Source organism: Sphaeramia orbicularis, chromosome 17 (assembly GCF_902148855.1).
Source record: "Sphaeramia orbicularis chromosome 17, fSphaOr1.1, whole genome shotgun sequence".
Classification (NCBI taxonomy): domain Eukaryota; kingdom Metazoa; phylum Chordata; class Actinopteri; order Kurtiformes; family Apogonidae; genus Sphaeramia; species Sphaeramia orbicularis.
Window position 1 is genome coordinate 45,105,360 of NC_043973.1, and position 16,968 is coordinate 45,122,327.

General features: G+C 37.0%; 1 protein-coding gene across 1 annotated transcript in view; it reads left to right on the top strand.

The window, feature by feature from the left end:
• The window catches only part of ctnnd2b (catenin (cadherin-associated protein), delta 2b), a 595,920-nt gene that overhangs the window by 562,865 nt on the left and 16,087 nt on the right, over positions 1 to 16,968 (top strand). The window contains exons 21-23 of the mRNA XM_030159817.1: positions 4,640 to 4,648; positions 10,990 to 11,074; positions 11,256 to 11,382. Coding sequence (XP_030015677.1) covers positions 4,640 to 4,648; positions 10,990 to 11,074; positions 11,256 to 11,382 — 221 coding nt within the window. The remainder of the gene's footprint in view (positions 1 to 4,639; positions 4,649 to 10,989; positions 11,075 to 11,255; positions 11,383 to 16,968) is intronic.

A 16,968-nucleotide genomic window follows, 5' to 3' on the forward strand; every position in this document is an offset into this window, starting at 1 on the left:
TCATTTTGCCTAAGCCTGTTTACAATTAACACAGTGTTTCCACATGAAAACAAACCAACAAACCAACAAAAAAATGTCAGTGTAATCATTGCTGACTATCCACAGAAGAGAATATATATTTAATTTAATTCAGGTAAATCATGTCCTTATCTCAACTACCAATATTGATCCTGGTCTTTTAAACAAGTATTTTCTTTAGTCAATCCTGAACTCGATATTTTTGAATAACAGTTAATTTGTGCATCTTTTTAACAGTTTTAATTATTGTAAACTGTTTGAATCGATCTTCAGGCCATTCCAAAGATTAACCCCTCTAGCAGAAATACATCTCCTTTTTTTATTTGTTCTTGCCTTAGCTTTTTTAAAACTGCCGGTTCTCTGAGACTATTCTGACTTTTCCTACATTCAAACATCTCCTGGATGAAGGAGGGAGAAGATTATTATGTGCCTTGTCCATCACTACCACTGTATTAAAATCAACGAGAATGTAGGGAAAAGAATAAAAGAGGGATTTTCTTCCAACAAACAGAAATAAGTATTCTCCTTTAACACAAATGAAGTAGGGGCCAGATTTACTACAGCAGCATAAATTAGTGAGAGCAGATACCATAAAAAAGCGACTACCCAGTTTTTGCTGATGATTTACTAATGATTCGCCAAATTACCAACACAGATGCAGCCACTTCGTTCCAGTAATGACCAGTACTGCTCTACCAAGACCAGCACACATTAGTGCACAGGCAGATTGTGTATACAGGGTGTCCCATAAGTCTCCATACATAGGAAAAATAAACGTTTCTTGACATAAACCATTTTTATTTATATCAGTGGTTCTTAACCTGGGTTCGATCGAACCCTAGGGTTCGGTGAGTCAGTCTCAGGGGTTCGGCGGAGGTCAAGACACACACTCGACTCATTAGTCGGGTGTGTGTGTCGGGCAAGGTCCGTGTATGTAAACAAACGGCTTCGGAGACTCTTTCTCCGATTGACATCCAATATACGCAGTGTATGGTTGTTGCTTATAGCACTACAACACATCCGGAAGTGTTTATAATCTCTTCCACTCGTCTGACGATGAATTATTTGAGTATTTTCCACATCGTTGTTATGACTTTTGCTACTTCCTGTTAACCACGGAGGCAGCCATGTGTAGCGTTTGTTTACATTTTTCGGTCACCGTACTGGTCAGTTACAATCATGCGATGACCGACACACCGTCGCGGATGGAGAAATCGTATTACGCTAAACCCGTCAGTCACACTGATTTGCAGTAAATATTCATTATATTGTAGCCTGATGAAATTAGGTGATGGGTGTGTGTTAAAATGTTAAAAATGATAAACTAGCATAAATACAATAAGTTCATTATTGGAATACATAATGTTAAAAATTAAAACCATTTCAGTGTGGTAGTATTAAAAAAGGTCATGTCTTTGTGAAAAGGTGTGTAATTTGTTGTAAGTTCATGCACTGTATTGGTTTAGTTCTTTGAACACAGTGATGTTAATGCACGGTTCATTTTGTGCACCAGTAAAACATATACCTGTGTCTTGAATTTGAAAAAAATCACGTTTCATTTTTTAATAAAGAAGGGTTCAGTGAATGCGCATATGAAACTGGTGGGGTTCAGTACCTCCAACAAGGTTAAGAACCACTGATTTATATAATATGCTCTATATGACTGCCATTTTGTCGGGAACACATTTCAATGCGTGTCTGCTGAAGAACTAGAAAGAAGAAATATAAAGAAATACATGTTAGAAACCATATGTATTATGTCTCCTGTGTATGGAGACTTATGGGACCACCCTGTAGATCCACCAAATGAAGGCATCCGGGGAGTCTACAACAACACTGGCTCTTTTTACGTTTACTCTTTTTATTGTACGATGGCAGCGTCGTACAAGTTACTTCCAAACTGTAATACATGACAGATTACTTGTTACTATTAAACCTATTTAACCCTGACCATATTTTCAGGGGGAAAAAAACGCCTAAAAAGACATACCCCAACTAAATGAAGAATGACTTCACAATAATAAAGTTCATATGGATGTTCTTGGTGTCTATTGACATTTACAGACCTCACAGAATCTATTCCCCATTGTCTAAAATATTGTATCTATTACTATGCCTGAGTAAACTGTAACAAACCAAAAGAGAAATTAGAATTTTTTTTATCCTCGCCTGTTTTTTTCGGCTGGATTGACGATGATATGCATAAATTAATTGTTTGTGTCGGACATTTTAATAGGCAAGGCAAGTTATTTGTATAGCACATTTCAGCAACAAGGCAATTCAAGGTGCTTCACACAGGACATTGAAATAAAAGAAACAAAAAGAAACACATTTAAAACATTATAAAAGAAACATGTAAAAGGTGATGAAAAACAGCAAGTAAGAAAACAACACATAAATTCAAAAAAAAAAAAAAAAAAAAAATAGAATAAAATAAAATAAAAATAAAAACACACACATATTAAAGTAAGAGTTGCAGTGCAGAGTTTCAAAGAGAAATAAAATTTAAAAAGTCAAAAGTCTTTTAGTCAAAGGCAGCAGTGAACAGGTGAGTCTTTACCTGGACTAAAAGAACTCAGACTCTCAGCAGACCTGATATTTTTCTGGTAGTTTGTTCCAGATATATGGAGCATAGAAACTGCACGCTGATCCTCCATGTTTAGTTTCTGACTTTGGGAACACCGGAGCAGCCTGCACCAGAGACCTGAGTGGTCTGATGGTTCATACTGGACTAGAAGGTCTCTGATGTTATTTTGGGCCTAAACCATTCAGTGCTTTATATGCTAGTAAGAGAATTTTCGAAGTCTATTCTCTGAGAGACAGGGAGCCAGTGTAGAGACTTCAGAACTGGACTGATGTGGTCCACTCTCTTGGTCTTAGTAGCGTATATTCACCCCCCAAAGATTAAAAATCACGTTTGGACATTAAAGTTTGCACTAAAATACACTTTTGATGTACTTTTATTAACATAAGGGTCTAAACTTTGAGCAAAAGTTGAAAAAAACATCAATTGTCCTGATTTATATATTTTTATAGTAGATGAATATTAATATAAATTTTTTAGGCTCGCGGCGGGTCGATAGGGCTAAAGGGGTGTAGTAGTGCATACTATCTGAAAATATTACTATCTCAAAATTGTAATGAGTTACATGACTCCTGTATTACTTTTGAGTTACTACAGACCCTCATCATAAATCCTAACCTTAACCTGTGTGCAGTAGAAACCAACCCCCCACCACCACCACCACCAGTACAAGAGATAGTAGAGCCTTGGGACACATACAGGGTGGGGAAGCAAAATTTACAATATTTTGAGGCAGGGATTGAAAGACAGTGTATGACCAATTAGTTATTGAAAGTCATGAGAATTTATTTGCCACAAGAAAATTGACATAATAGAAAATGTTTTTATTCTATGTGTCCTCCTTCTTTCTCAATAACTGCCTTCACACGCTTCCTGAAACTTGCGCAAGTGTTCCTCAAATATTCGGGGTGACAACTTCTCCCATTCTTCTTTAATAGTATCTTTAAGAAAGTCGACATTGCTGTGTGAGGTTCTATTGGTAGCATGTTCTAAAACGCCCCAAACAGCAGAATCCAGAGGGTTTAGATCTGGGCTAGAAGGCGGCCATAAACATGATTCCCAAAAATTGCTAAAGTTGGATTTGTTGCTGTTGTCAACAAGTGTTTTGGTGTTCTTGTGTAAGATTTTAACTTCAAATCATATTTTACTGCATTCCTAACGGTCTTGTTGTCTACCTCAAGTTCAATTGCCATTTTTTCTCATGGATTTGGTTGGATCCTTTAGGATTTTGGATTTGAGAGCTTTAATAAAAGCTTTGGTACGTTTGTTGTTGCTTCCTCCACTTCCAGACTTTCTTGTAATAGTTTTGCTCATAGTCATTCTCTTCTTTCCATTATAAACAGTCTTTATGGACACTCCAACTATTTTTGAAATCTCCTTTGGTGTGACGAGTGCATTCAGCAAATCACACACTCTTTGACGTTTGCTTTCCTGATTACTCATATGGGCCAAACGTTTCTGAAAAGGTATGGATAATAGTGTTAGGTATGATTATGACATCAATATATGTTTGGTTTCAGAACAATTGACGTAGTGCCTGCTGAGAAAAAACAACTAAATGTTCATTGTAAATTTTGCTTCCCCACCCTGTATATTTGTGCCCCAAAGTACATGTGGACGGATAGGTCAGTAAGTAACGCTACGATCGACAATGCTTGCATTTTTCTACATTTTATTTTTATTTCAGCTCATCTGTCCATATTTACGCTGATGGTGGAAACAAACATTTGCAATATAAAGAGCAGTTTCTTGAAAATCAGAGCAGCAGTTTTTACATAACCCCCCTGACAGACGGACAGACGGACAAACATCAATCGCACAACCTCTTTTACAGATTGAAACTCCAAATGAAAACGGACTGAAACAGAAGCCTCGAATGTCCCTCACAGGCTTTATTATCTCTCATGTACAATATAAATCAAAAGACATTCATCAGAAAAAAAAAAAAAAAAACATGCAGCGTGGGTCTGAGCTGCCAATGGGGTCGTGACACCCCCACCACCCCGGGGTGATGACCAGTTAGGATGAAGGGCAAAGGGTGCCACGGTCAGGCTGCCCCAAAGGCAACACTACGCTGTCAAGGGAAATGTTATCAGTATATGACAGACAGGATGGGGTGTGTTTTACTCTCTGTGTCTGTTTGGCAGCAGCTAAATAAACTGTCTCCAGTCATTTTAATGATCAGTAACACTCTGAGTTTCACTGAAAAAATACTTACAAAATACACTATATAGACAAAAGTATTGGGACACATTGAATTCAGGTGTTTCTTTTTCTAACAGGGGTCTGAGATCAGGGGCGCCGCTACCAATTGTCGGCCCCATGTAAGCTAAACGTTGTAGACCCTTTCATAAAATTCAGTATCTTGTCACCTGTTGGAACAAGAGAGGGGGGGGTGTCCATACATAACATCACTTGCACTAGCTTGAAAATGAAACTGAAACTTAACATGCCTTTCAACGTCTGATTCCTGACTTCCATGCCTCCCTTACACAGCGGATCTTACACGAAATTTTCACAACTTCTACCCTGTATCCACTGGACCTCCTCCTCTGCTCTATCACCCCCCCCCCCCCAATTGCTGGGCCCCATGAATTTCTCATGTTTACTCCCCCTTATCGAGCCCCAGTCTGGGATACAAAACAATAATGACAAATGTCATGATATACAGGGGTTGGACAAAATAATGGAAACACCTTCACCTCAAGATGATAATGCCCCAATCCATACAGCTAGAATGTTAAAGAATGGCATGAGGAACATTCTAATGAAGTTGAGCATCTCGTATGGCCCGGCACAGTCCCCAGACCTCAACATTATTGAGCATTTATGGTCAGTTTTAGAGATTCAAGTAAGACGTCGATTTGCCACCGCCATCGTCTCTAAAAGAGTTGGAGGGTATTCTAACCTGAAGAATGGCTTTAAAATTCCTTTGGAAACAATTCACAAGTTGTATGAATCAATACCCTCGGAGAACTGAGGCTGTAATTGCCGCAAAGGCGGACCTACACCATATTAAATTATATTTTGTTGATTTTTTAAGGTGTTTCCATTATTTTGTCCAACCCCTGTAGTATTATATTGGGATAAATATCTAGGGATGGGAATTGATAATGATTTAACGATTCCGATTCCATTATTGATTTTGCTTGTCATTTGGATTCCTTATCAATTCTCTTATTGATTCTCATGGGTGAGGGAATAGAAGAGTACAAACAGGTTTGTTTGCATTAACTGTCTTTTATATTTTCATCTCTACACAGAAAATATAACACATACAGTATGCATAAATGATGTGTGACATAACCTTAGAACAAACCTTCGGCACTAATAACAGATGACACCCTGGTGTTTGCTCTGCCGCTACATTCACAAACGTCATTAAGTAGCGTATCAAACACGTGACATTCCTGCAAATGAATTGCATGCTGTGGGCAAATGTTTGAGCATATTTGAGGAATTTCCCCCTTTGAAGAAATGGAAGCTTTACAAGTGGCCCTGGTGTCATCTTTTGGCATGAAATATAGTTGTACTTTGGAGCATTTCTGCCTTGACGCCATTTTGGTTACGTTCTAAACCAAAACGTGCAATAAAGGCAGAATCAATAAGCAAAATTGTTAAGCAGGCAGGCAAAAGATTCCAAGGAATTGAGCTACTGGGAACCGGTTCTCAAAACAACCAGTTCTCGATTCCCATCCCTATAAATATCATTACATTGGTTAGTTTTGTGCCTCAGAAGTGGTTTTTACTTCATTTTTTTTCAACATTGATTTTTTTTCTTATCTAGACTATGATTTTAAATGTTCTACCTTTAAATTCTAAAATATTTTTCGTGCTCTGACTGTAAATAATAATTTTCCACCACAACTAACCATCTGCTTTCTTCATATCTCTTTGAGGAGAAAAATCTCCCTAAACTTTAAGGAAATATTGTTGTTTTTATCTCACATCATCAGTACATTTTTGCAGCTGTAGACATGTGTCCCAATATTTATGTCCATATAGTTTATAAACATTAACATTTCCTTAAAGTTATTGGGAGATTTGTCTTCCTAAGTCAGATTTGAAGGGGTAGAACATCCTAAAATCATTGTCATAAAAAAAAAGAATGAAGCATTATAGACGCAAAGATGACAATTTAAACCCCTGAATTCAAGGTGTCCCAATACTTTTGTCCACGCAGTGTATATTAAAATAAACAACACTAACTGCTGTGTTCTTTCATCCACATTTCCACCTTGTCTTCTCCTTTAAACATCCAAACCCTTTGACCTACATTCCCCATCCACCCTGTCAATCTCACCACGTGCGCCCACAGGTAAATACGCCATGAGGGACCTGGTGCACCGCTTACCCGGAGGAAGCAACAACAACAACAGCACCAGTGCAGCGGAGGAGGGGAGGCGGAGGAGGCCCCACAGCAGCAGCCTGGTTGGAAGACCATGTCCGACGACACCATCACAGCGATCTGCTGCGCTCTGCATGAGGTCATCACCAAGAACATGGAGAACACCAAGGCCCTGAGGGACGCCGGTGGCATCGAGAAGCTCATCGGCATCGCCCGCAGCAAAGGAGACAAGTAAGATGAATGGGAAGACGGAGGGTTTGGATTCAGTTAGAAATCATGTGACGGAATTTTAACCCTTTACAGTTCACTCATAGAAATACTCAGATTTACTGGAGGACCTAACAAGACTTTATTACGTTTGTGAGATTTTAAACACTTCCATGGTCATCTTAATACTCAAAAGATGGAAGAGTCATTTTCTAAGCAAAGATAATGACATCCCATAATAACTTTATACCTTCATAAGCCTCAGAATCAAACTCCATTCTTTTTATTTAGAGCTGAGTCCAGTGGCTTCTATTTTTATCACTTCTTTTCTTTGATTGTAAAAGTTGTCTCTTCATGGTTCTCATTCCATCTGGTGGTCATATACGGTAAATCCCTCTGCATGTTGCTAGAAATAAATTCAGTTCATATCTTTACAATCTAATACATCGGAGTCTTTGGCAGAACTTCACAGCTCTTTATTCTCAACACTAATAATAATTTTAGGTATTTTTTTTAATATTTGAAAGTTGAAATACTAGATATAGACCATTTATGCATTGATGAACACTTCCATGTTTGTCTTAACACTCAAAAGATGGAAAAGTCATTTTATTCGCAAAAGATAATAACATCCCATAATAACTTTATACCTTCATAAGCCTCAGAATCAAACTCCATTCTTTTTATTTAGAGCTGTGTTCAGTGGCTTCTATTTTTAATCACTTCTTTTCTTTGATTGTAAAAGTTGTTTCTTCATGGTTCTCATTGCATCTGATGGTCACATAAATCCCTCTGCCTTTTGCTAGAAATAAATTCAGTTCATATCTTTACAGTCTAATACATCAGAGTCTTTGGGAGAACTTCACAGCTCTTTATTCTCAACACTAATGATCATTTTTAGGTAATTTTTTTAATATTTGAAAGTTGAAATATTACATGTAGAGCGTTTAAAGCTCAATCAGCTGCTATTTCCAAGACTGCAAATAAAATCAGAAACAGGTTGACAGCTCCTCCTACAGGTGGGGAGGGAGAAAAGCGCTACAAAAAATAAATAAATAAATAAAAATTCAATAGAAGAATGACACATGATGACTGTAGGGTCGTAACACTCAACACACAGAATGGACACGCACATCTCAGCATGTACAGCTGGACTGAATATAATCTGCTCTGAATCATCTCCATATTAACTGATGTTGACTGTAGGATGCACCTTTCTGCATATTCATGTTAATCAGGCAGCCTGCTGCTTCCGTAAGACTGAAATATTCAACATTAGCAGAGCACAGAGGAAACAGGAGGTGTGGAAAATTAAGCATTAAAATAAGGATTCGGAGAGGAACGGAGGAAAACCCATCAGTCCGGTCGACGAATAGGTGGAGTGAGAAAGGGCCGCAGCCTGGTTTTGATGAAGAACAGCGAGGGGAATTATAAAGAAACCTGAAAAAAACATGCTCTCTTCTACTTCATCATCATCAGGAGGAGGAGGAGGAGGAGGAGGGTGGAAATAGAGGCTCAGATTTTAGGCTGTGAGTCAACAGTCAGAACCATCGATAGAAAATAAGGTCCTCCACAGAGTCTGTCTACCTGCACACTGATGTTTTCTGGTGTTTTGTTTTTTATTCTGCGCCTGACAATACAAGCTGTTATTGTTTTTTATGTACTGTATAAAATAGGGGTGTCAAACATGCAGCCCGTGGGCCAAAACCAACACGCCAAAGGGTCCGATCTGGCAAAACTTGTGAAATACAAAAATTAGACTGAAGATATTAACAATCATTTTAGACCAATATGATCTAAAGTGGGTCAGACCAGTGAAATACTATCATAATAACCTATAATACTGACAACTACAAATGTTCCTCTTTGTTTAGTGTAAAATAAAAAAAAGACAAACTATCCTTACACAAAAAAAATGTGAATAACCTGAACAAATATAAACAACATTAGGTGTCTTAAGAAAAATAAGTGCATTTTTAACAATATTGCTAAATGTTGCTAAATCTTTTGTGTTTTTGTAGATCCATTTTGATCTTAAGTTGTAATACACGTGGTAAATAATAAACTGAGGCAGAATATTGTTAAAATTACACTTATTTTTCTTTTTTTTGATGAATGTATTGTTATTAAGTCTTTCAAACATACAAAAAGTAAGACAAACACTGAGACATATAGCAGAGGTATAAGACGCCACAAAAATTTAAAAAAAAAAATTAAAAATAAAGGGTTCCACTATGTAATTACCCGATCACTTTGTAAGCAGCACACATTATCCAGAGTCAAAAAGGATGCCATACCACATTAAAAAAAAACATTGATCCATTCAACGTGGCACTTATTAATTACTAAGGACAGTTTGTCCATGTAAACACTTTCATAATGTGATTGAAATTTTTTCACTCTAAAGCACAGGTGTCAAACATGCGACTCATGGGCCAAAACCAGCACGCCAAAGGGTCCAATCCAGCAAAATTTGTGAAATACAAAATTAAATTGAAGATATTAACAGTCATTTTAGACCAATATGATCTAAAGTGGGTCAGACCAGTGAAATATTGTCATAATAACCTATAAAAACTGACAACTACAAGTGTTCCTCCTTGTTTTAGTGTAAAATTAAAAAAGACAAACTATCCTTACACAAAAAAAATGTGAATAACCTGAACAAATATAAACAACATTAGGTGTCTTCAGAAAAATAAGTGCATTTTTAACAACAAGTGGGTGAGACCAGTGAAATACTGTCATAGCTAGAAAAGCACAGACCTTCACCAAGGCAGATCACCCCCCCCCCCCCCCCCCCCCCCCCCCCCACCTCCACCCCCGTCACCACCAAAATTTAATCATTTGTTCCTTGTGCCAGTATCAACATTTCCTTAAAATTTCCTGAAAATCCATCCGTAACTTTTTGAGTTACTTTGCTAACAGACAAACAAACAGACAAACCCCGATGAAAACACAACCTCCTTGGCGGAGGTAATAACCTATAAATAATGACAACTATAAATGTTTCTCTTTGTTTTAGTGTAAAAAAAAAAAAAAAAAAAAAAAAAACAAGGAAAATTAGGTGAAAATATTTACATTTACAAACTATCCTTACACAAAAAATATAAATAACTTGAATGAATACAAACAACATGAAATGTCTCATGAAAATGTCAGAAATTTTTAACAGTATAGCTGTGAAATGGGCCTTAAATTCTGTTCTAAGTAGTCCTAAAAGTCTTAAATATAACTCGTAGAAACCTGTAGGAACCCTGTAAAATGACTTGGACACCCGTGGTATAAGGAATTGTCGAATCAACAGTTTAATTTTGTTGTTTTCATAATGATCCAAAGTATAAACCTATGTTTTCCTTTTTTCCCCGACAGATTACTTCAAAGTTGCTTGCTCTGTGTCACTAGCACAAGGCAGGCTTTTGTAATCAGAGGCCAAAACAATAACATTCACCGAAATGTCTGGAAGAAATAAATTCTAATTTCCGAGGTGCTGATAAGGCCATATGAGCCAATTAGACTCCTAGCCATTAGTCAGCTGAGTCAAACCCTGCAGGATGTGGAATGAAATATTGGCCGATCAATCAATCTCCTGAGCAATTATTCAATTTGGCCTGAAAACAATTTAAATGCCATATTTGAGGAGATAAAGAGGACATTTTCATTCTGCGTCGCCCATCGAGCTGATGCGTCTCCTTCTGACTCACTGACTTTGCTTTATGTCTGCGTTAGTGCGCTGTCATGTTATTATAGCTTCCACTCGCCTAAAGCCAAACAAAGGACAGCCGAGCTTTATTCTCTGTGTGTTTTTTTTTCCTCCCTGCTGAATTCCCAGACATAGTCCTAAAGTGGTGAAAGCGGCGTCTCAAGTCCTGAACAGCATGTGGCAGTACCGAGACCTCCGCAGCCTCTACAAAAAGGTAAAGACTGTACGCCCGAGTGCGCTCTGGAAATGTCAGTCACGTTGATGCTTCAGTAAATATTACTGTCAGACTGGAAACGGAGTCATTACAGATGATTCAATTGTAAAGCGTGTAAGTACTTTATCATTCGGTAACACTATCTCCCATCTCTCTCTCTCTCTCTCTCTCTCTCCTGCAGGATGGTTATTCCCAGTACCATTTTGTCGGTTCGTCCTCCACGATAGAGAGAGACAGGCAGCGACCTTACTCGTCTTCTCGTACTCCGTCCATCTCCCCCGTACGGACCTCACCCAACAATCGATCAGGTGAGTCTGATCCCTCCTTTAACCCTTAAAGACCCAAACAACCGCTGTTAACCAAAAACATCGACTGATCTAAGACGTTTAATAAAGTCTGATCTACTAATTCTGTCAATACATGTCAATAATTGGTGTAAAATATAGTTTGTCGTCTTTTCGCGGTCATCAGATATGACCCATTTGGACGCTCAGAGGCTCCGTAGTTACCATGGAAACACCGTCATCTTCTACAACATTGATTCACCAGTAAAACCCATGGAGTTGGATCAATGACAGTGGAAGGACACACTGGGTTTATGTTCAGTTAATGAGAGATTTTACTGAAAAAGTCACTTTTTCTTCAGTTTTTGCTGTTTCTGATATAATAATAACCCCCAACTTCAACCCCCCCCCCCCCCCCTTTAACCCCTAAAGACCCAGACAGCTCCTGATTCTCAACAAGGTTTTTATCGTTAACGAAAACTAACGAAATGACAAAAACTAGAATTGTAAAAGCATTTTCGTTAACTGAAATGAATAAAAACTATAATTAAAAGAAAAAAATGATAACTAACTGAAACTGTATTGTGTGTTTACAAAACTAACTAAAACGTATAAAAATTCTGGATGAAATTCCCTTCGTTTTCATCTTTGTCAATGCCGGGTTGATATAAAATCGATTTATTTCCCTCAAGCAATTTTAGCTGCTGGCACTATACGATATTTAACGGTCCGTCACTTGTGGTTTAGTCGTCTTCTGGTCCCCACTTTACCTGGAAACATGGAGATTAAAGTTGGGAGAAAGCAGCAGAGTCCTGTCTGGGATTTATTTGAATTCAACGGCGAAGAAGATAAAAGATATAAAGAAACTAAAACTAAGCATTTAGAAAATAACAGAAACTAATGAAAACTAGCAAACCTGCTCTAAAAACTAATTAAAACTAACTGAATTACAGAAAAAAAAGTCAAAACTAAATAAAACTAAACTAAAATGAAAAATCCACAACTATTCTAACCTGGATTCTCAAACCATCTACTGATCTAAAATGTTTTAAAAGCTTCTAATCTACTAATCCTATCAATACGTGTCAATAATTGGTGTAAAATACAATTTGTCGTCTTTTCACGGTCATCAGATATGACCCATTTGGACATTCACAGGCTTCATAGTTACCATGGAACACCATCATCTTCTACAACATTGATTCACCAGTAAAACCCATGGAGTTGGATCAGTGACAGTGGAAGGACACACTGGGTTTATGTTTCGTTAATGATAGATTTGACTGAAAAAGTCACTTTTTCTTCAGTTTTCTCTGTTTCTGATATAATAACTCTCAGCTTTAATTTGAGTTTTAATGAACATCTACATGTTCAGTAAATTAAATATAGGAAAATACATATATGCAAAATGCACACTAGTCGCTTTTCCACAAATTGCACGAATATAACTTGTGCATAAAAATGTACCTAATGGAAAAACGATTTCACCAAAACTCTTCAATAACAGTTTTTGTGCTGGCTGGTCTCTTCTCTGTTCTGATGTAATAACCTTTGAATTTACTGAGTTTTCATGAACATCTAAAGTATATGTAGGAAGTTAAAAATACATGATTTACAGTGACAAATGCATGGATGCATGAATGATATTCGAATAAATGGTTATAAAATCACTTAAGAAAGGTTGAATAGAGAGAAAACCCAGTAAACAGCAGTAAAACCTATGGAGTTTGATAAATGATAGTGGTTGTAGATGTGTTTTGTTTTGTTCAGTTGTTGATGTCTTTGCTTCATAAGTGACTTTTTTTCTGTTTTCCTTGTTTTTTTAACATAATATCCTTCAACTTTAATGTGATCTTCCATAAACATCTACACAATCAGTGAATTAAATACAGGAAAATACATGTTTTACTCTGAAAAATGCAAAATACAGAGGATAATATTCAAATATATGATGATAAATCTTTTAAGAAAGGTTAAATCTAGAGGAAAGTTAATTTATGAACTGACATAAAGGTAGCTGTGGGTCTTTATGGGTTAAACCTCCACTCCCTCCCCCTCCTTTTTTTTTCTTCCTCCTCTATCACTCTTCCCATCAGTTCAGTCCAGTCAAACAAACACTTCTCCATTACAGCTAAAGTCTGCTTTAACCTTCACACTACAGCAGCTACCGACAAATTAGTCTGCTGTCAAGAAAAGCTCTTCCCAATTCCCTATTTTTCACCTCCTCGGCTCCTCGGTACTCAAATGTGACCCGGAAATCGATCTCGATGCGCCATCTTGAAGGATGTCTTAATTCACTAGAATACCCATCAGCAAACAAGATACACATGAAATACACAAATTAGACTGACGATATTAACAATCATTTTACATCGATATGATCTAAAGGGGGTCAGAACAGTAAAATACTGTCAGAATAACCTAGAAATAATGACAACTACTAACGTTTGTTTGTTTAGGCGTTAAAAAAGTTAAATTACATTGATGCTGTCAAGTTGTTAGATGGGAAGCACACTTCGGATGTTTTGGTGAAATTCGATTTTTTTGGGTGCTCATTCATATTACACTTTAACCCTATGACACCAAACGTATCATATTTGATACGTGAGTTTTGAAACCCTCTACATGATCAGGGTGATATTTTTGTTCTTGAAAAACCTGATGTATACAATTAGATACATGCAATACACAGATAATCCACCAGGGGGAGGAATTCATTCACCAGAGGCCTTTCCAGTGACACTACAAGACTGTCATTAATGAGGAAGGAGGAAGAACTGGGACAATTTAGAAAAGGAATTACCAATTTGTTAGACATGTTTGTGTTATATTATGTTTTTGTTTGTTCAAAAATAATATTTGAGCATTGAGACCTGATGTATCAAATATGATACAAAATTGAAACTCATACATGGAAATTGATCTTTGAAAAAAACATTTTTAGTAGTTCAGAGGGACCAATAAAGGCTCCAGTTTCAAAGAACTGGAATTTTCTGTCAGTGATTTAATTATTCAGGCTTTACAGGGTTAAATCCGACTTCTATCAGTTTTGAGTATGAACTGAATGCGACCCTGAAGTGACCCGCATGCGCAAAAGAGACGTAATACATGACCATGCAGGCACGCACTGTGTTTACGGAAGGAAATATATTTTTCCTTGGACACATAATTGTGATGTTTGTCGCATTTTAATGACTTAAAGGTTGGATAAATGCGACCTGGCTGTTTAAACTGAAGTCGCATTGCAAAATATCAGATACGTATCAGATTTAGGAGCACATATGAAAGTGGCCTGGGTTGGATTTAAAAAAAGTCAAATTTGTGCTGTTCAAACTGTCTGTAACAGATCAGATACAGGTCACATATGGGCAAAAAAATCGGATTTGGGCCACATTTACCAACAGTCATGAACGTAGATATCATAAATCCACAGTTTGGTGGTTTATAAAAACATCCTGTCAGTAGTCACTTTTCCATTGGACATCTGCGCAAAACTTTACCAATATTTACTAAATGTTGGAAAAACATAAGTGCGTAATGTCGTTTTTTCCATTATATCACAAATGCAATGATTTGTTTATTTATTATCACAAGATGACAAGAAGTCATTCCATTAATATTTTGTTGATTTACAGATATATTCATTATTATTATTATTATATATCACCCCTCTATCTCGTACTAAATTAAAAAATGATTGAGTTTCCTGGTGTGTCCACACATACCGCGACATGTTTCTTCTTCTTCTTCACTTGTTTTAACATACGTCAACATTCAGTTTTTTAATTCGCCTGACTCTAGTTGCGAAAAAAGGTCTTTCCAATGCAGTTTTGCGTGATGTACCATTTGCGCTATGCCCGAAAAACCACCTCTTGCCAGCGCAAAAACTTTTAATGGAAAAATTTGACTTTTTGGCAAAATTTTTCCTTTAGGTAAATTTTTATGCACAAGTTATATTTGCACAATTTGAGAGTCAATGGAAAAGCGACTAGTGTCAGGGTGAACTTAAATAGTTATTGTAGCAGCTTTGAGACAACAAGTGAACCTGATCGTCCCCTAACATTTCAGGAAATGAAAGGGCAGAATTCCACTGTTGAATTTACAATAAAGATGCGAATTACATTTACATTAAAACTGCGCAAGCACTGAACAAGCATGGCTATGTCCTTCTGGTCAGCTGTTTATCGTTTACTCTTCGACGCAAATTCCCAGATACATTCTCGTATCAAAAACTTTTAATCGAAAAATGAGACTTTTGGCGAAATTGTCGTTTTTTCCATTAAAGTAAATTTTCATCTGTTTTTTTAATTCACCTGACTCTAGTTGCAAAAAAAAGGTCTTTCCATGGCAATTTTGCGTGATGTACCATTTGCGCTACGCCCGAAAAACCACCTCTTGCCAGCGCAAAAACTTTTAATCGAAAAATTAGACTTTTTGGAAAAATTGTCCTTTTTCCTTTAGGTAAATTTTTATGCGCAAGTTATATTTGCGCAATTTGAGAGTCAATGGAAAAGCGACTAGTGTCAGCTTTGAGACAGCAAGGGACCCTGACCTTCCCCCTAAAATTTCAGGAAATGAAAGGGCAGAATTCCACTGTTGAATTTACAATAAAGATGCGAATTACATTTACATTAAAATTGCGCAAGCACTGAACAAGCATGGCTATGTCCTTCTGGTCAGCTGTTTATTGTTTGCTTTCCGATGCAAATTCCTCGATACATTCTCGTATCAAAAACTTTTAATCGAAAAATGAGACTTTTGGTGAAATTGTCGTTTTTTCCATTAAAGTAAATTTTCATCTGTTTTTTTAATTCACCTGACTCTAGTTGCAAAAAAAAGGTCTTTCCATGGCAATTTTGCGTGATGTACCATTTGCGCTACGCCCGAAAAACCACCTCTTGCCAGCGCAAAAACTTTTAATCGAAAAATTAGACTTTTTGGAAAAATTGTCCTTTTTCCTTTAGGTAAATTTTTATGCGCAAGTTATATTTGCGCAATTTGAGAGTCAATGGAAAAGCGACTAGTGTCAGCTTTGAGACAGCAAGGGACCCTGACCTTCCCCCTAAAATTTCAGGAAATGAAAGGGCAGAATTCCACTGTTGAATTTACAATAAAGATGCGAATTACATTTACATTAAAATTGCGTGAGCACTGAACAAGCATGGCTATGTCCTTCTGGTCAGCTGTTTATCGTTTACTATCCGATGCAAATTTCCCAATACATTCTCGTATCAAAAACTTTTAATCGAAAAATGAGACTTTTGGTGAAATTGTCATTTTTTCCATTAAAGTAAATTTTCATCCGTTTTTTTTAATTCACTTGACTCTAGTTGCAGAAAAAGGTCTTTCCATTGCAATTTTGCGTGATGTACCATTTGTGTTACGCCCGAAAAACCACCTCTTGCCAGCGCAAAAACTTTTAATGGAAAAATTTTACTTTTTGGCAAAATTGTCCTTATTCCTTCAGGTAAATTTTTATGCGCAAGTTAAATTTGCGCAATTTGAGAGTCAGTGGAAAAGCGACTAGTGTCAGCTTTGAGACAGCAAGGGACCCTGACCTTCCCCCTAACATTTCAGGAAATGAAAGGGCAGAATTCCACTGTTGAATTT